The sequence below is a fragment of the Tinamus guttatus genome, unplaced genomic scaffold (genome assembly GCF_059628265.1).
Source record: "Tinamus guttatus ecotype Peru unplaced genomic scaffold, ASM5962826v1 Tinamus_guttatus_pri_ptg000131l, whole genome shotgun sequence".
NCBI lineage: Eukaryota > Metazoa > Chordata > Aves > Tinamiformes > Tinamidae > Tinamus > Tinamus guttatus.
The window spans coordinates 1,273,243-1,292,203 of record NW_028288665.1 but is presented as its reverse complement, the minus strand read 5'-3'; the positions used below and the strand labels follow the sequence as shown (position 1 = coordinate 1,292,203).

General features: G+C 41.8%; 1 protein-coding gene across 1 annotated transcript in view; it reads left to right on the top strand.

Annotated features, from left to right (window-relative positions):
- NUP153 (nucleoporin 153) overlaps window positions 1-16,420 on the top strand; it is a 36,339-nt gene extending 19,919 nt beyond the window's left edge. The window contains exons 9-22 of the mRNA XM_088521717.1: window positions 1,213-1,359; window positions 2,454-2,506; window positions 4,693-4,825; window positions 5,225-5,362; window positions 6,170-6,262; window positions 6,560-6,650; window positions 7,085-7,207; window positions 8,395-9,012; window positions 9,768-9,962; window positions 10,372-11,214; window positions 12,764-13,138; window positions 13,587-13,862; window positions 14,645-14,804; window positions 15,309-16,420. Of these exons, the coding sequence (XP_088377843.1) occupies window positions 1,213-1,359; window positions 2,454-2,506; window positions 4,693-4,825; window positions 5,225-5,362; window positions 6,170-6,262; window positions 6,560-6,650; window positions 7,085-7,207; window positions 8,395-9,012; window positions 9,768-9,962; window positions 10,372-11,214; window positions 12,764-13,138; window positions 13,587-13,862; window positions 14,645-14,804; window positions 15,309-15,393 (3,330 nt within the window). The 3' untranslated portion in view covers window positions 15,394-16,420. The remainder of the gene's footprint in view (window positions 1-1,212; window positions 1,360-2,453; window positions 2,507-4,692; window positions 4,826-5,224; window positions 5,363-6,169; window positions 6,263-6,559; window positions 6,651-7,084; window positions 7,208-8,394; window positions 9,013-9,767; window positions 9,963-10,371; window positions 11,215-12,763; window positions 13,139-13,586; window positions 13,863-14,644; window positions 14,805-15,308) is intronic.
- Window positions 16,421-18,961: the final 2,541 nt, after the last annotated feature.

Genomic DNA, 18,961 nt, shown 5'->3' with positions numbered 1-18,961 from the left:
AATTCATAATGTTTGGCATGGGAAGGGAAGCCCTTGATGAGAAGTAATTGTTTGCCAAGAAGAGAGTAATGTGTTTTGCTGCTAAAGCAAATGTGTGGCTGTCAGAACAGTTGTGCATTGAAGCAAAACTTCTGCAGTGGGTAGCAGCAATGTGGCACACTTTTATTATTATTATTGCAAGGGTCTGCACGAGGCAGGATAGCTCTCACACACCTCCCTGGGTGACTTTTTTTAAATTTTAGTTATTTGCATTTAAAACCACCAATGAACCATCCTTCTCACAAAACAGAATTGTGAGCTTAAAGAAAACATGTTTTATTCAAAGCTTCAAAATCAATATAATAATTTCTAGAAAGATGTACTTTTAATTGTTTTAGAGATGGTCTGGTGTGAATTTTATTACGAAGGATTAGGTGATACAGTAAAATGAACACTGCATTGTTAGTACAGTTTTTTTGTTGATAGCAATTTAAATAACTTACATTCTTCAGATGGCTGCAGATGAAGCTTTCTGTAAGAGTTAGTCTTTTGGTTTCACTCTTCTGTTTGACAATTAAATCAGTTTTTAATTGGAAAGGGTCACTTCTAGAGCGTATGGTACTTTCTGTTAAAAATTAATTTTGGCCTATGAAAATGTGCTGAAAATGGAACTCAGACCAATACTTTAGGCTTGTTTGATGCAAACCTAAAACTTTGATTCATATTTGAGTGAACAATGTTTCCTCTAGGATTATTTGTCAGCATTTTTTTGGAAAATGCTCTAGAGAATATTTAACTGGAAAGAGGAGAAAAGTAGGAAAAAAAATGAAGTCTAGAAGTGTGGCTAATTGGCTGCTTAACACTTTGAATGTTAAATTAATGCTTTAAACTATTAGTAAACTTAGAATATGGGAAAGGAAACATAGGAGCATATTCTAGTAATATTTATGATTTTGATTATAGTAACATGAATTATTGTGTCTATAAAGTTATTTGCAAGAAAATTAAATTAGGATAGAGTCAGAGCTTGGCTCCCTTTTTTCTTCTTGGATTTGGTACCTGGTTTTGGGGCAAATTTACCTCTGCAGGTTGAATGCTCCCTGCTTCCTCAAACATTTTCACTAAGAGCCAGAACTGATGAGATATTTGTAGTGTTGTATTTTTTCATAAATGAATATTGTAGTTAACTTGGGCAGATGCAAATGTAAGTTGATTGCTGCTTCCCTTTCAAAGGTGGAAACTCAGCATCCGCCTGTCCAGAAACTTGTGACACCAAAGGCAATCTCTCTGTCAATGAGTCGGACTCAGTATTTTAAACCGTCTTTGACTCCAGCTACTGATTCCAGTAAAGTTCGTCAGAGAGTAGACATAAAGCACAAAGTAAGTACTTTTTCTCACCCTTATCTGCCTGATTTTACAAGCTTGAAGTATTTCTAACTAATTCTTCTCCTAATATACTCTTTCCTGTCAGGGAATACTGATAGTATGTTTGAGGTGAAAGTTAAGGTAGTAGGAATCATTCCGAAAGGAATATTTGAATTTTCATGGATTTAATGGAACAGTAAATGTCTAGTGGTTATTTTCAGTGTAGTGATGTGCTATTGATTAGGGTTGTACTCAGTGGAAAAAAAAAATCAGAGGTGACACCTTCCCTTCCATACTCTCCTCTGTGTATAGTTCTCCCTGATGGAACATGCTGAGATGTATCAAATTTCTTCCAGATGAGGTGTGTAATCTCACTCTCTCCAAGCGAGATTTCAACAAAAAGTTTAATTATCAACTACAATAACTTCGATGTAGAGGCAGTCCCTGTCAAACCTTCTTCAAAAGAAGACTAGCACCATGTGGACCCACTATCAGTCTAGATGTAAAAATGATCGACTATTATGTCGTGCGCTTTGTTTGACAAGAGATCAGACTGGACAGTCATACTGGTTGCTTCCTGCATTTAAATGTGTCTGTCTCCGTGTGGTTGAGCCTGTGCAATCTTTCTTTGATGGAGAGTTCTAAAATGTTCACAGCAGCAACTGCTTGGGATTTTCTGGAAGGTTGGGGTGGGGAAGTGTGTGGGGGAAAAGTAGGATTATTTAAAAAGTGCACGCTTTTTATGGGTTTGTAAATTAACACAAATTTTGATTAGAAAACTTGGTTTGATTTTCCCCATCCCATATCACTTACATCACATTTTGTTTAAAGTAATTATGTCTTGTGGTACAGCTTCTGACATTTATTTTAGTATAAAGGATTTTATCAGTTCACCCTTAGTGCCCACTGAAGTATCGTTGTCTATTTTAGCTGCAAATTTAACTGAAGTTTACCTGGAATACTGGGCCTGGGGACAAGCTTAAGTAGATGAGGTATATTTAATTGTATATTTAAAGAAGAAAACATCACAAAGAGTTGTTGTATGTCTTTGTGTACAGAATATTAATGCATTCAGATAAATGTTGTAATAAACCAAACTTAATTTGCAGGGAATGAGAGAGAAGAGTTCGCCTGCAGAACAACGACTAGAACCACCTGAAAGGTATGAGAGATCAATCATTACCTTCCTTCCTTCCCTGAAGGCTTTGAAACTGTCTCCTTTGTTACTGCAGTCTGCCTGCTGGTCATCTTTGGAAAGGCAGTAACAGAATAAAAATGAATTAAATATTTTTCTTATTGTTAAGAGAGCTATGAAGTATACATATTTATGTGTACTTGTGTAAGAAGTATACTTATGTATACTTCTTTCATGTGTACTTCATTATGTATACATATTTATGTATATTGTTTAAAATTTATGTGTGAGAATTTATGAAATGAAGGCAAACAAGTACAAAACTACTGTATCGATTCCTTTTTTTTTTTTTTTTTTTCCTGCTGAAATGTATCTTCTGGCTAGGACACGAAGATGGGAAGCAAGGCTTGCATGATGCCATACCTGCAAAAAGAATACTTGCCCTTTCAAGGCAAAATTACTTTTCTTCGTCTAGGAAGTATGGATAGTTTTCTAGTTAGTTCATTATTTCAGCTAAATTTCTGATGTTTTTAGTAAGTTTGATTTGGCAGATCATTTTGCAGTTTGTCAGCTGCATTGCTGTTATCCGAATGAAGCCATTTGGCCATCCTCTGCTTGCAGAAGAGGCTTGTGATGCCTGTGTTTTGGCATGGAACAGTTTGACTTGACCATAACCTTCTTGGGGGTAAGGTCCCCCAGGTTACAAGCAGATGTTGTAATTGCAGTTTCCCAAACTGTGCTCAGTGCTCTTTGGTAGAGCTCCTTTCATCTTTGCTGTGTATCAGGGAAGTCCAGCGACTGGCACTGCTTTGAATTTGCTTCACAGTTTTAGTGCTTAGTTTCACTCTTGCCTCTGGTGTGGAGGGATGGTCCTTTTGGGCACTGTGTTTCGGTGCAGGAGCCTGGCACTGCTAATGGCAACTGGCAGGAGTTGCCTTTGGTTTGGTAAATCTTTCTTTGGCCCACCAAATGGATTTAATTTTTTAATCTGGATCAGAATTGGAGGTTGGATTTATTTGCTTCAAGACAGGAAACTTTATCCTTAGAAGCTGACTGGTGCTTACAGGAAAGAGGAACACAGCCTATTATGGGCAGGCTGCACTTGTCTGTAGAAAACTCTGTTCTGACATACAACTTTTTCAGGCTTCTAATTGGTTGTCAGTTTGGATCAGAAAAAAAGTCTGAGCGTGTGGCTTTAAAGATCTGATTGCCTTGGTGGTTCCTGTGCCGAGAGCTCAGCAGGCTGTTTTCAAGGATCTGACCAGTTTAGATCAATTCTCTTCAGTCTGCTGGAAACATGACCTGGTATCTTCAGGCTTGATCCAATAGACTGTTGTAATGGCAAGCTGCTTAGTTATAAGGCGAGCTTTAAGTTGATTTTTTTTTTTTCCCCGTATGGATTATTCGTTTTAATGCAGTGATTCGTACAGTTGTTACTCCTTAGCTAGCATACTCTATGTTTGTTGTTGTTGTTGTTGTTGTTTGTTTGTTTGTTTGTTGTTGTTTTTTCATTCCCATTTGGATTAGGAAATCTTTCTGGTTTTGATCTAGACTTTTGTAAGGAAAAGAGAAATTCCTTTGTATGCCTTATGGAAGGATCTGTGCTCACGTCTGAAACGACTTCTGGAAAGTTGGGCGCACCGAAACGCCCCTGTGGCCTCTGCTGGTGGCCCTGGGAAAGCCCGAGCTGCCTTCCGAGCCTTCGCCACGTGTGCTGCTCCGTGTTCCTCAGAGCTGTAGGAAGGCATCTCACGTGCCTATGTGTGTGTACGTGTAGGTGCACATACACAGCCATGCACACCCACGCACGTCAGCACGCGCTCCTCGTGGAATCAGAGACCTGGTAGTCAAAACTTCCATGTCTGGACTATTACAAGGAAGCACCAGAAAATAACAGTCTAAATTAGTTGTTCTATTTTTAGTCTTCTGGCTCAGGCGTCGTGCCCATATGGATATTGTGACCGTTTCCTATATAGGTCCTCCTCAGTGCTGCTTGTATTAAAAATAGTTCTTGCTATTTATAACGTCAGGTATTTACCAGGCATTTCGCAACTTGGGAAACGGCTTTAGGGTTTTTTTTTAATGATTCTGATTAGGTTTCAGTTCCAGGACAAATAATGGCTGTTATCATGTTGAATAATAATAATAAGTGTTCTCATTTTTCGTTATGTTTTTTTCTTCCTTTCAATCTATGTACTATTTTTCTGTGCCAGCAATTTGACATACCCCAAATTCAGTACTCCTGCATCCAATGGTCTGTCTTTGGGAGGAGGAGCAAGTGGCGGTGGCAAGATGAGAAGGGAAAGAGGAGTACATTATGTATCAAAACCTGGGCAAGAACAACAGGTAAGTGTTCTCTCAAGTCATTTCTCTCACTGAGATTACTGAAGGAACTAGCGAAGTATGTATAGTTTAGAAGTTCAAAAGCTTTTTTTTTTTTTTTTAAAAAAAAAGGCAGTGGGCAAGAGTGGGCACAGCGGGCAGCAGTGGGCACAACTTTGCGCTAGTTTTGCCTGCTTCTACCAGACAGGCCATGGACGTAGTATAACGTGGAAAGGAGGTTTCACATAAATTAAAAAGATCAGGTAGACTAAGGTGGGGCGAACAGTATTCCTTTTGAAGACTCACTTTATCTTAGTGTATTCCATTCTCATGTTTAACTTTGCTTACAAATTGGGGTGGCAGATGATGAGAAAATGATGTCTTGTAAAAGAGATAAATACAAACTAAAATTTACAACTTCAGGAAGTGGAGGAACCAGTACTCCCGAAAATATCTTTACCCATCAGTACGACGTCGTTGCCTCAGTTCAGTTTTAGTTCTCTTACCAGCAACGCTGTCTCATCATCACCAAGCACTGTTTCAACATCAGTGATGAACAAGGTAAGTCTTTCTTGTGTTAGTATGTGTTAGTATTTCTTGGGATTAGTATGCATGCGCTGCTTTGCATGCTGAGTTGTTCAAGGGCACTCATGAAACTAATCGGGATCAGTTTATATCCAGTTGCGTAAATGAGGGTTGATTTGTATTTCATTTAGGGGGAGGAAATGTATAGATCAGAAGAAAAAAAAAAAAAGCCAAGCAGTTCAATTTTGAAACAGCTTCTCTCCATCTTATGCTTTGCAAAATTTTGGTTAATGTAGTAACATAAATGTTTCAAATGCTGTGGAAATTTTGTTAGGATTTTTATGCCAAGTTATTTAACAAATTAGAGGTAGTCTTAATGGTCATATAAGCCTCATGTGATGGCCATTAATTGGAATATTATTGAAATAAAATATACGTTTGAATTATTTGTGTATATTTTGAAGTAGGTGTCTGCTTTAATATGTTGAAGTATTTGCTGCCACCCTTTGACTTGAGTTCGCTCAACTCAATTGACCTGAGATTAAGGTTCTTGAGCTGTCTACTTTTCTATATATTTAATAAATTTAGAACCGAGTAGCATCTCAGTCCTCAATCTTCGTTTTGTGTTTTATGCCATTTGGTTTTGAAAATGGTCTACGATATACTCATTTGCAAACTTCATTTTGTATTACTGTGTTTCTTATATGTAGATTTGAAATAAACCTCAAACATGAGATTTCAGAACTTTATGAGATAGTAAATTTGGGTAGTTAATATTGTTAACATTGTTTCATTAGCATGTTTTTCCTTTAGATACAAATCTTAATTCTTTCGAAAATACAGGTACAACTAGTAAGTAATGCTGGCAGTCCTGTGTTCAGATTTTCATCTCCAATTGTAAAATCTACTGAGGCAGAAGTGCTACCTCCGTTGTCTGTAAGTAAATGTTGTAGAAGCTTAACTCTTTTTTTTAGGGTCTTAGAATATTGCAGAGCAGTAAAACAGGGTTGGCTCTGTAAGGGAAAAACAAATAAATAGTTTACTGGTATATGATTTGTTACTCAGCATGTATTCTTTTACATGCTGAATAGCATTCATGCACATGCAGCATTTACATTCAGCATCTAAAGCTGAAAGTTTAAAGACAGATTTCAGTTTTAGGTTTGTGTGATTAAAATTTATTTTGTGTCAGAAAACGAAAACTTGCTCTCTTTTTTTTTTTTTTTTCAGCAGCAGATTGGGTTTACATTTAGTGTTCCTGTTGTAAAATCAGCAGAGCTTTCTGGATCCATTGATACTCCAGTGACATCCCTACTTACCCTAGGTAACTGAAACGTTAGCATTTCAAATTGGAAGTGTTAAATTTGTGAACTGTAGATACTAAATATGTTTTTCTGTGAGCATGTTGGCAGTTTCAGGAAACAAACGCATGCAATTTCATGAGCTTCAAAAATGATAAAGGTGACACTTTTTTTTTAACAGTGTTGCTATTAATTTTCAGTTGTGAGTTGACCTTAAATTGTCAATGGTCAAAATAGATTGTATATGCCCTAGAAAATAAAATATTTTTTAATTGCTGCAAGTACAAAGTTCTGGATGTCTGTGGTATTTTTCAGGACAGGTCTGCTTTTTTTTTCTTGCAAATATGTTGTAGAAATTCCTAAAATTAAGGGTGTGAATTGGAAATTCTGCTTTCTAGAAAATGCAAATATATTAAATGGATTGCTATGTGAAAGACGTTTTTCTTTCTTTTTAAAGAAACCACCACTGTAAACAGAACCAGCAATAAGAAGGAAGAAAACAAAGAAGAGTACGATGGCCCCTTCAAACCTGCAAAAGTCTTAAAGGAAGGGAGTGTGTTAGATATTCTAAAAAGCCCTGGTGAGATGACGAACTTACTTTTTAAAAGACACTGCTTAAAGCATGTTAGCTGTAACGACGCATGTAGGAGTATATTGCATAAGCACTGCATCTGTTAAGATGGGTCAGCCCCTTCTGCCTTAAGTAGCTTATAATGCTGGAAGGAAAACTGCAACTTCAATAACAAATGGATTGCAGCTCCTATTCTATTTATAAATAGAAATGTAAAGAAAGTTTTTGTAAAACTCAGTGTACCTCTCCTACCTTCACCAGCCTGATGAGGAAGGCAGGGAGGGAATAGTTTTGTTCCTAGAGAGATGTCAAAAGCTGCAAATATTTTGACTTCTTGTTAAAAAAAGTTGTTATGAGGTATATTTTAAATATGAAACAGAGTGGGATGTTGCACTTCAGCTTCTGTTGCGTCAGGATGTTTTTCTGATGAAGTGACAAATACTTCTTAAGAATATGGCACAGTTTTGTATCAGAAAGAGCTAAAGGAGAGAAAATACATACTATATGCATTTGGTTTACGGAAGGCCTATGAGGTGGCAAATAGTTTCCCATTTTCACAGAAATAGGATCTAAATCCACATTGCTCAGAGACTCAATTTTTTTTTAATTCATCTTAAACGTAAATAGAGCTACTGTTCAAGATGCACTGCCTTAATGCACTTTTGAGTGTTTCAGTATTAGTAGTTAATACTTTCTGTTAAAGTTAGCACCTTTAAATAGGATGTGGCTTGTGTGTGGTGCATTTTGAACTGAGATTTGTAGAATAGAAGGTTGCTAGGTGCTTTGTCCTGCCCAATTTTTGTTATTCAATGTTCAGCATCAGTGGGGAAATGTGCTCTGTATAGCTGCTCCAAGCCCAACTTTCTCTGTGATTGTTGAAGTAAAAGTGAGACACCTGCTACAGCAGAAATAGCTTCACAAATTTGATTTGAGTGGGCATAGCACTTTAAAATGAAACTGGACCATTCTATTCATGGCTGTGATAGCTGTCCATGCTGTTGAGCAGAGTGTCCAGCAGTGAAGGTTTTTGCTTTACACTTTCTGGGGAACCGAGAGGTAAATGAAGCTCTAAATGTTCTGTTGTGCCCTGATGTCGCATATGAAAATTCACCCCCCAAGACAAGATTTCCAGGGGGTTCCTGTTGGTGCTTGGTCAGAACACGTTAGTAATTCTCTTCCTGGCTGCTCATTTCTAGGCTTTGCTGCTCGGAAGCCCGACGCCTCCACGGCCGCCCAGCCTGTTACCACGAGCCCGGTGGTCTACACTAGGCCCGCGATAAGCAGCTTTTCTGCGAGTGAGGAGAGCTCCCCACAAGCCCCGTCATCTTGGCAGTCTGATACGTGCGACCCATGTCTGCAAAACAAGGCCCCGGAGGGCAAGTGTGGAACTTGTCAGGCGACTAAAGCACCGGCAGTGGAGAGCCCCAAACAGGCGGTGGGCTCGAGCCCCAGCAGCATCTCCAAGCCCACGGGCCCCCCAGCAGCGCCCCTGGGCTTTGGAGACAAATTCAAGACGGCGCCTGGCACGTGGGACTGCGACACGTGCCTGGTGCAGAACAAACCCGAAGCCACCAAATGCGTCGCGTGCGAGACACCAAAGTCCGGCACGGGAGTGACGCCCGCTCTGACGCTGCCAGCGGCCATGGACACCTCGGCCACAGTGACGTCCTCCTCCAGCAGCACCGAGCCCACGGTCACTCTGGGCTTTGGAGACAAGTTTAAGAAGCCCAAGGGCTCCTGGGACTGCACTGTGTGCTTTGTGCCCAATAAGGCAGAAGACAACAAGTGCGTGGCCTGCGAGTCTGAGAAACCAGGTGCGTGAACGGGAATTACCTTCCCCCCAGCAGCTTTTGCCTGTGTAATCATCATCCAGAGCAGTAAGGGGGAAATCTGGCATCTGGAGTCACACTTGAGCACTCACAGGGGTGGCACTAAAGCTGTCTGAAGTGTTGCACCGAGTGATGTCTCCTTCCCTGCAGGGGGGAAGAGCCCCAAGAAAAGTGCTGTCTCTTTGGGGCCTCCTTATGGACGCTTCTGCAGCATCGCTCATGTAACTGGACACAGAGCCTGGGATTTGGGAGCCTCCAGTCCCTTGCCTGGGTCTAGTTGCGGTGCAGTTTTGAATGGGTCTCTCTTTGGAGTGGCCAATGAATCAGTCCGCTAAACTTGCGACCTCTCGTCACTGTACAGTGACTGCAAGTTGAGGAATGTAACACTGACGAATAGTCACCGCTGTCAGCAGCAGCGTGTAGCTTAGTTGAGTTTGGCACCTTTCCTTTATGCCTGAAAAGGAGCCGAGTTGCTGAATCATGTGAAACGCTTGCTGTTAAAGAGTGTCATTGGTTCCATTTGTGCTTAAAATCATAGAATAGATTAAAAAGAAGAAATGGAGGATTTCTATTACATTCCTTACGTTCTTGGATTAAGTTTGACTGAAATTGCTTACTTGACTTCCTACTATAGTACTTGGTCCCCTTCAAAACCTAGCAAGCATATAAGACTTCCTCAGAAGGTTTGTGTTCACTTTACTATTTGAACAGGCTGGTAAGCCATTTTCCTTATTGCTTAGGGAGCTCAGTGCCTGTGACCAGTAGCAGTGTTTCTGCCTTTGCTGCTGCTTCTGGTGGATTGCTGGATTTGGAGAAATTCAAGAAGCCTGAAGGAAGCTGGGATTGTGAGGACTGCTTCGTCACAAACAAGCCAGAAGCCACAAAATGTGTAGCCTGTGAAAAAGCAAAGCCAGGCACCAAAGCAGAGCTCAAAGGTAATAATTTATTGAGGAAAATGAGTGTGTGTGTTTTGTGATACTTTGTTTGTTTAGTAGTACTGTGCCTGCAGTTCCCTACCCAGAGCAAACTTGTGCTTTTTAGAGAAAAGCTTCGATAAAGGACATACTAGTGCTTTATATTCCTTATGTTCTGCTAATCTGAAGTTTAGATTTTATAAACAAAGGAGAAAAAACCTCATATTTCAAACAATTAAAGTATTTTTTAAATCAGGGAATGGGCAAAAGAATGTCCTGGTGAAAAGATCAATGTAAAGCAGAGTTTTGTGTGAGGGGAGTGCATTTTATTTGGGAGTTGAGGTTTTTGGTAAAATACTTTTGACTCTGGGAAATTTTGGATCAGAACCACACATGTATCACAGATTTAACTTTGCTGCTGCTTTTGCAGGGTTTGGTACTGCTCCTGTGTCCTCAAATGCTGTGACACCATCATTTACATTCGGTATTCAGTCATCGTCCTCTGACTCTGCTCATACATCAGGTAGCCCGAGAAATTTTGCATTTAGAGAACAAGGGAGCTTCAAGTTTGGTATTTCTTCTGAATCTGCATCCTCCAACACTGGGACTGAGGGGTTTAAGTTTTCTAGCAGTTCAGGGGACTTCAAGTTTGGAGTTTCTTCCTCAGACTCCAAATCAGACGATGTTAAGAAAGAAGAGAAAACCAACACTTTTACCTTTGGACTTCCATCTACAAGCAACCAGGCTCCTTCAACGTTTCAGTTTGGGACAAGTAGCCTGGGACAGCAGGAAAAGAAAGAGGAACCAGTCTTGGGAGGCTTCAATTTTGGCACAAGTTCTACTTCTTCCATAGCTCCTACTGAGAATAAGACAGGAGTCAGTGGCTTCAACTTTGGAACCGTGGCAGAAAAGGAGGTTGCATCGGCTTCTTTTGCATTTAAGAAGTCTGATGAGAAGAAGGATGAAACTTCTAACACGAAGGCAGGCTTTTCTTTTGGCAATGTGGAGTCCACACCTTCCTCGCAATTTGTTTTGGGAAGGACAGAGGAGAAACAGGACTCTGTCACTTCTGCTGCTACACTAGTGTTTGGAAAGAAAGCTGACAATGAAGAGCCAAAGGTGCAGCCTGTCTTTTCATTTGGGAAGCCTGAGCATACCAAAGAAGAGAGCACCACAAAATCTACATTCAATTTTAGCTTCATAAAACCATCAGGGAAGGAAACTGAGCAGGCAAAGCCAGCTTTCACATTTGGGGCACAAACCAGTACTTCAGGTAATAGGATGTCTTTTGTTTTCACTTTGCATATATGTATCAAACAGTACCTCTGAAGCCATGTGAGACCCAGTGGATTTATGGCATTTGATGTATTAATGCCTAGAGCTTTGGAAAAGGTTTTACTCTCTGCAGTGTGTTTGTCATTACGGTTGTTGTTGAGTTGACAATTTCTAGCAATTCCTTTCTAGATTTCAGTGAGCTTTAACAGGTGGGTTAAACAAAAAAATCCCCAGTCCTCAAAGAACCGGTATTATGCCTTGTGTGAGCACAGAAGTTACTGTCATTTCAATGGTGACAACATGGTTGGGGATAAAATCTTCAGTATGGTGCTGTACAGAGGCCTTACTCCATATTTTTTTCATAGGGAAATGGGATGAGGGAAAAGAATATTGCTGTGTAATTTCATCCGTGCTACAGAATGTACTACTCCAACTCCACTGTTACAACAATATAGATATGTTTAATAGATTTAATCGTGCAGGACTTAATTTCATTAATTTGATGAAAGACTGCAATGGGAAATGAAATTTCTTTAGTGACGATCACTGTGTGTGAAACTAGTTGTTAAATTCCATGATGTCTGCTATTGACAGCCTTTTATAAAGCATAATTCTCTATAACTTTGGAAGGTGTATGGAAGCAGGCAGTTGTAAGTGACCCTGAATAAAAGTAGTGCACAGGGTTATACGGATTCTAATCACAGTAACTATGGTTGAACTGCTGCTGAACAAATACATTTGGGGAGGACTGAGGGATTTGGGAGAGGGAAGATCGATGGATGTTTTTTTCCCCTCCAGTTACAGTTCCAGAGTTTGGTCTAGTCTTAGAAATATGATATCAATGCCCGTGTAAGAGGAAAATTTAACAAATGTTCTTCAAAATGGTATAGTTGTATAGTTCCTTAAAAATGGGGTAGTTGAAAAGGTGCCTTAACTGCTGGAAAAAAAGTTCCTGGGCAAATTAGCAATGAGAATTGGACAGAGGAGCAGCTTAGGAAAAGCTGAGGAAGGTTTTATTTAAAAAGCAATTCTCAGTTCTCTTGAATGGTGTGGTCAGTGCTCTGGAGAGAGATGTTTCAGTTGCTTTTAAAGGCAGGTCTTGAAGGTTGCTGAAGTAGCTCGAGCTGGAAGAATGAGGCTGGAGGGCAGGAAGCTTTGCCAGGTTTAGAGCTGTAGGAGCAGGGCTGCATTTTCAGAGCAGGCTGCAGTAACGCTGCATTCAGGCGATTGATGTGACTAGATGTTTCAGGTGATTATTCCAGGTGAATAACTGCCAAAGCACTTTTTTTTCCCCAAAATTTTCAGTGCTGGTTCAGATGATTCTAGCCTATATTCATAACCAACAAAGCCCAGACCTCAGTAGTGTCCCTGTTTTTCATAGTTGTTCCATTCCTTTAATTGTGGACGGGGTTGGCAGCAAGGAGCATGTGACAGCTGGATTTTGTGCGAGCGCCGGGGCGGCCGCGTTGTCATTGGGCGCTGCTGTTGCAGGGCTCTGCTCATGCCTGCCCTTTCCACGGTGGTTTATGCCCTGTCCTTCCCTGCAGACCAAGGAGCAGCAAAACCGGCCTTCAGCTTCTTGAGCTCCAGCTCCTCCAGCCCGGCTCTGCCCACATCCTCAGCCAGCAGCAGCAGCGTGTTTGGCAGCTCCACGGCTTCCTCGAACCCGCAGCCCGCGCCCGTCCCAGCTCCCTATGTGTTTGGACAAGGCAGCAGCACCGTGAGCAGCTCTGCTTTTGGCAATTCTGTAGAATCCGCAGCGACGCAACCGTTCGGCTTCTCCCAAGAAAGCAAAGCAGCGACCACATCCTCAAGCACCGTCGCGGCCGTGGCTCCCTTTGTCTTTGGATCTGGAGCCAGCAGTAGCAACGCAGCGAGTTCTGGCTTTACCTTTGGGGCCACGACGACAAGCAGCTCAACAGGTACATTTTAAGTAGTTGTTCTTCTCTGCTTTTACCGTAACAGCAGGATACCGAGGAAATACTGCTGGATGAATAATTTACTTTGGAGATTTTTAGTAAGTAAAAATTAATAGGTACTCTTCATGGGAGTTGGTTCTTAAGGTGAATGTTACCACAGTAATTTGGGTCTAGACAGCCTTGGTGTTTGAGATGGATGTTGTGTTACTCTTGTAGGCATGCTGGTTTTTGTGTTACTCAGAGGAAAAGGTGCAATTCATGCTACAGTTGAGGTAGCATTTATTTTACCTGCTGAGGTAAACTATGATGGGACTTTGGGATGGGATCAGTATTCAGGTACCAGAGCTGGAAAGCGAGGTCTAAAGCCTTTGTTTCAGGAACAGATAGATTTATCCTTGGGGGGGAGAAAATTAAAAACCTGTCTGCTGAAACGTCTGCCCTTTCTCCCAAGGGTCGTCCTCTTCGTTCGTGTTTGGCTCCGGCTCCTCGACGCCGGCCGCCGGCCCAGCGTTTGGCACCTCTCAGCTGCCCGCCTTTGGCCAGAGCCAGGGCTCCGGCCAGCCGAGCGCGCCGGCCTTCGGCTCGCTGTCGAGCACGCTGTTCCCGGCCGCCTCGGCGGCGGCTCCTCCCGCCTTCGGCTCCGCGGCGAGCAGCGGCCAGCCGCCGGTGTTCGGGCAGCCCGCCGGGCAGCAGCCGGCCTTCGGCTCGGGGACAGCCTCGGCCACCGGTGAGTGCCTGTCCTGCCGCCCCTGCCCCTCGCGGCGCTGCTTCCATCACCGCGCGCCTCAGGCTTGTTCAGGTGGAGGGTTTTCTTGTGTGCTGCCTGAGCGTGCAACCTCACAGGTGGTACAACCTCCAATACTTAAAGCGGAAAAACTTTTATCTTTTCCCCTCAGAAGCTTTACAGTAACAGTCTATTAAAAGCAACCTAAGTTTCTGCTAATCACGGGATAGTTGGTACGCTATGTTCCTGGGTCATGCTTTCCCCAGTCAGGTAGCAGTTTGGGGATTGTCTGTGTTACTTAACAGTTACTTTGGTGGGATAAATTTAGAAGCTTGTTTTGATTAGGTGTAGTGCGAGCACATTAAATAACACGGAGGTCCCAGATCAACCACATGGATGTTTATTTAAATATCAAATCTGCATGAGTCAATACTGTAATTTAAGACATTATTAAATAAACAGTAAACTTGAGTGTACACAGGTGAAAACCTTATTGTTGTACCAAAATAAGCAAGCAGTTCGTTAGCAGTCTGCCAGGACTTTAAGACTTTAAGAATCCCTTTATGATCCTCTATGAAATAAATGAATTTTTTTCTATGCACAGATCCTCTAGTAATCTGGTTACTTCTGGTAATTTCTACTACAGTCAACCTTAAGCAATTTGTTGTCTTGAACAATCTGTAAAAACATTTGTTAAAGGCAGTGGGAAACACGTGGTGATTTTGCTGGGTTTGAAGCACTCGGACTTTTTACTTTTCCCTTTCACTCCCACCTTGTCTCCCCAGGTCCTGTATTCCAGTTTGGAAATAGTGCTACTAATTTCAGCTTCCCGAACAACCCCCGAGTATTTACGTTTGCTGCCAACCCTGGCACGCCCACAGCACCGGCGCAGCCTTCTGGCTCTTCAGGATTTTCCTACAACCAGCCTCCAGCATTCACAGTGGGGTAAGACTGCGGCTGAGGATGGGGCACGGGTAGGAGACGGGCAGAGAGGGGCAGAGGCCGAATCAGGATTTCTCTCGAGCTCGGGGCAGTGACGGCTGGACAGTGAGAGCCTCTCGTGCCGCTCAGTGCGGAGCCGCTCGTCTTGGATACCTGGGAATTTCGGTCTAGGCTTGGCGTCCTTCCTTGGCATGTTCGCTGACTTAACAAACCAGTGTTGCTTTTAAAGGAGTCTAGTTCTCAGAAACACCGTGCGCCTGCATATGTGAGACTTTCTCATTCCTGAAAATGTGTGTTTATTCTTTTTGCTGCTGCGCATCCTCCGCATGAGAGGTGGTTGCTCTCTGTTTCTGGAACTCTCTTCCTGTTTAGCATTTGCCATTGTTTGCCACCTTGCTATCTTAGTGAGACAGACTGTAAGAACCTTTCTGGATTGTGTACTCGGTGTAACTGATGAATTTTCAGCTATGCTGTCCTAAACTGTGAACTACTAATTTCTTTTGATAGGACTAACGGCAAAAATATGTTCTCTGCCTCTGGATCTTCATTTTCTGGCCGGAAGATAAAGACTGCAGTTAGACGTAGAAAATAATCGTCCTGATTGGTAAAGCAACTTTGGAAAGAGCTGCTACCCTGCATCCCCACCATGGTTCTGCTGTTGGGATTGTACCTCATGCTGGGTTAGCTGAAGCCAGATCCGCCGAAAGGAATATAAACCTCTGCTGCCCTTCCCTTCCCCTATCCATTTAGTTCTTTTGGTAACGAGTAGAGTTGGCAACAAGGCCATTCTCGAGCAAAACTATTTTAGAATCCAGCAACTTACTTCTTTCCCTGACTTGGCATGGTCTGGCTATAGACACGAGTATAGCCCGCACAGTGAATGGCTTGTACGATACCTCTTCATCTGCACCCCTGTGTGCGCTCACCTGCATTTACTGACGCCTCGAAATTGTAATTATACCAGAGAGGGGGGCTGTATAGAGTAGAGAATGTGGGTAACGAATGATTTCTATGCCGAGTTTGTGCTGGTGTATGTGTGAAGTGAGTGAGTTTGGGTGTATTGTGCACTAAAATTTTCTGATAGAGGAAGACTGATTAAAGGATGATCCATGCTAAGGACTTGTTAGATCTGTAGTTCTCCATTTAATAATTATATGCTATTTCTATATTTTCATTCTTACAGCCCTTTATCACCTGTCTCGCCTTTGTTATTTTATTATGGAACATGTGTAAATACAATTTTGTTTCTCTATGTACTTTTTGGCATAACAAATCTGTGAAATTGAAATTTTAATTTTGTGTGTTACGGCCATTTTTGTTTAGTATTGTCTCAGATTTTATTATGTAAATCCCATTATTCAAAGTTGCCTAAATCCATTTAGAAAATCTTTAAAATTGGGAATTCTTAAAGTAAGTTTATTGGCTTTTCTGATCCATTTTTGTTTGCACCAAAAACCAGTATTGTACAAAGTATTAAGTATATATTTTTATATTTACTGAAATGGACTGTGGTGACTTTGGATAATAAGGAAAAGTTTAATATTAAAGCCATGTTTATTACAGTATAATTAACATGTTAAACCATGGGATAAATGCCATCAATAAAAACTCTGAAATATTGTCTGGCATTTTTAACTCCAGATGAAGGCAGTGGTAGCTGTAATTGTACAGGACGAGGCCCTCTATGTGAGCAGGTTTCAGGTTTTTTTACAACCACTGCGTTGTCGTAGTGATCCTGATGCTGCTTTTAGGGAAACCTTAAATTTCTGGGACATCCCTGCCAGTGAAGAAGGCTTCACTATATCCTCAGTTGGAACCACTTGTCTGTATCTCAGCTGTCTAGCTGCAGTTGTTGTAGGTCATTTTTAGAGCTTTTTTTTAAAGGACCTCCATCTTACTGACATTCACTAGCACTCTCCCTGTAAAGGACAGAGTACACAGGATTCCCAGGGAATTGCTCTCCCCCTATTACCACACGTGTTAGAGGAATTTCTTAGCGGTTGTTACACATGTAGTGCTTTGAGGGTTGCTCTTGTTGGGGTGTTAAGAGTCAGATGTGGTTGCAGTAGTTAGTGCTGCTCAAGGGCTGGTCACTGGCTGCAGTTACAGCTTGGAGCACCCTTCCCTTCCCTTTGTATTGCAAATGGACAGACCTGCATCAACCTTTCCATAGCTTTAAATAGTTGCATAAGTGCTGTGAACAGTCCCGCTGCAGATGCCCCTTGTGCTAATTTGCAGGCAGGTGCCCTTGTAGCCAAGAGGAGGTACCTCAAGAAGCACCCAAGGGGCTGTGAGTGCCAGCCTCTCACTGGTGTTGCCAGAGCTAGAAGTTCATGGGATTGTGAAAGCAAAGGAGTAAATGAGTGGTCAGAGTCACACCCTGCCCATGCTGCTTTTGAGGGATTATATGCAGCTAGTTAGTCCCAGTTTTCTAAAGCCCCAAAAGGAGACAGATTTTGCTTCTCTTAGCTCTTTCATGTGCTCAGGGCTCATCCGGCAGCTGGGAAGAAGCTGCATCTTCAGTGCAGCTTGCACAAGGAACCAACTAGCTGGAGGTTACAAGAACATAATATACAGGTAGCTCCAGGACCAGGCCTGTGATCTTAGCTTTAAAAGTTGTTTTTTACCTGCTGTGTAAGTAAGCAGCAATATTTTTCTACAAACTGAAAGATACTTTCCCTTACATGTGAACTGTTTGCAATAGAATTTAGCCCACTCCTTTGCCTTTTCCTCATGTCTTGAATCTTAATTTCTGAGTCACTGCTCCATCAAGTGGATGAAAGGATTTTTGTGTTCATGCTGAAACTGAAAATAGGAAAAGCCCTACAAGAGCTCCAGTTAAGTGTGAGAGCTTCAGCTTGTGTCAGGCTGAGTGCCAGTTCTGAGCTTCTAGCTACGCTCACTTAAGAGCACGGGCAGGTGAAGGAAGGGTGAAATAACATCCCTATCCTCCTAGGCCCAACCTCCTTGGCTAGCTGAGTGGTCTTACAGGGAACAACTACCCAAGCATTTGCAGACTTTTGTGAACAGCATTCACACCTTGGTCATTTTTATTTCAGAGACCAGCCCATCTGTAACTAACTAACTGGTGCATTTACAAGACTGAAATGATCCCTGAAAGAAGCTGGGAGAGGTGAGGATGCCACAAGGATGCCACTCCCCCTACCATGCAGGAAACCTGCTCTAAAAACACCTACTCTTGCAAACCCTTATTACAAATGAGGCTCAGACAGGGTATAGACCCCAGAAGAAAACTCAGCAAGTTTCTTGCTACACCTAAGATCACCAATAATCAAGCCCAAATAGAGTATTAACAGGGCACCTGAAGTAAAGAGAGATTACTTAAATCCCATCCAACAAACCCCATTTCTGCTGAGCCTCTAGCTTAAGAGCCCAACCCACCGGCTAGCAGTTAAACACATGGAAGGTGTTTAATGGGGTTTCTGGAAGAATTCCAAGTTCAAACTTGAAGAAAATGTCATGATTGCTGCATATAGGGCTTCCCAAGACATTCAATAACAAGATGATAAATTATCAGACCTATGTAATCATGCAAAATATTAGGATTCTTTATTCAATATTTAAGTTATTCTGAATGTACAATTGGACAGAATTATAAAGTGAACGTTACCAGTATTTGTACTTATGTGATTTACCGCCATAACACATATGCTGGTTAATATTTTCTGCATGCTCTTGAAATTCTGCATGCTCAAAGTGATGTTTTGCTTAGTCTTACAGGTAAGAATAGACAAGTATTTCACTCCAAACAGAAGCAGGAAAGTTACCCTTATTAGCATGATCTGCACTGTGATCTGTACAGAGCTCCAAGAGTTGTATACACACACCCATTCCCTAACACTGCACTGTAATGTGCCCTTCCCCCAGGAAAAGCAGCTGCTATTTCACCTCCTTATTAGCTCAGATACGTGAAATAAGTGACAGTGCTTAGACAAACTCATGCAAAAAGCTTGTCACACAAATGTTCAGCTAAAATACCTGAAGAGAGGTGGAAGAATATGATCTATGAAGCAACAGTATCTTAAGGGAAATGATAAACACTGCTCATCTTTCTTTCTGGGCATTTGGCAATTTAATGAACATGATTAGATGTAGCTTTGCCTTATTGTCTTAATACTGCAGTTCCCTTCAGCTCAGTT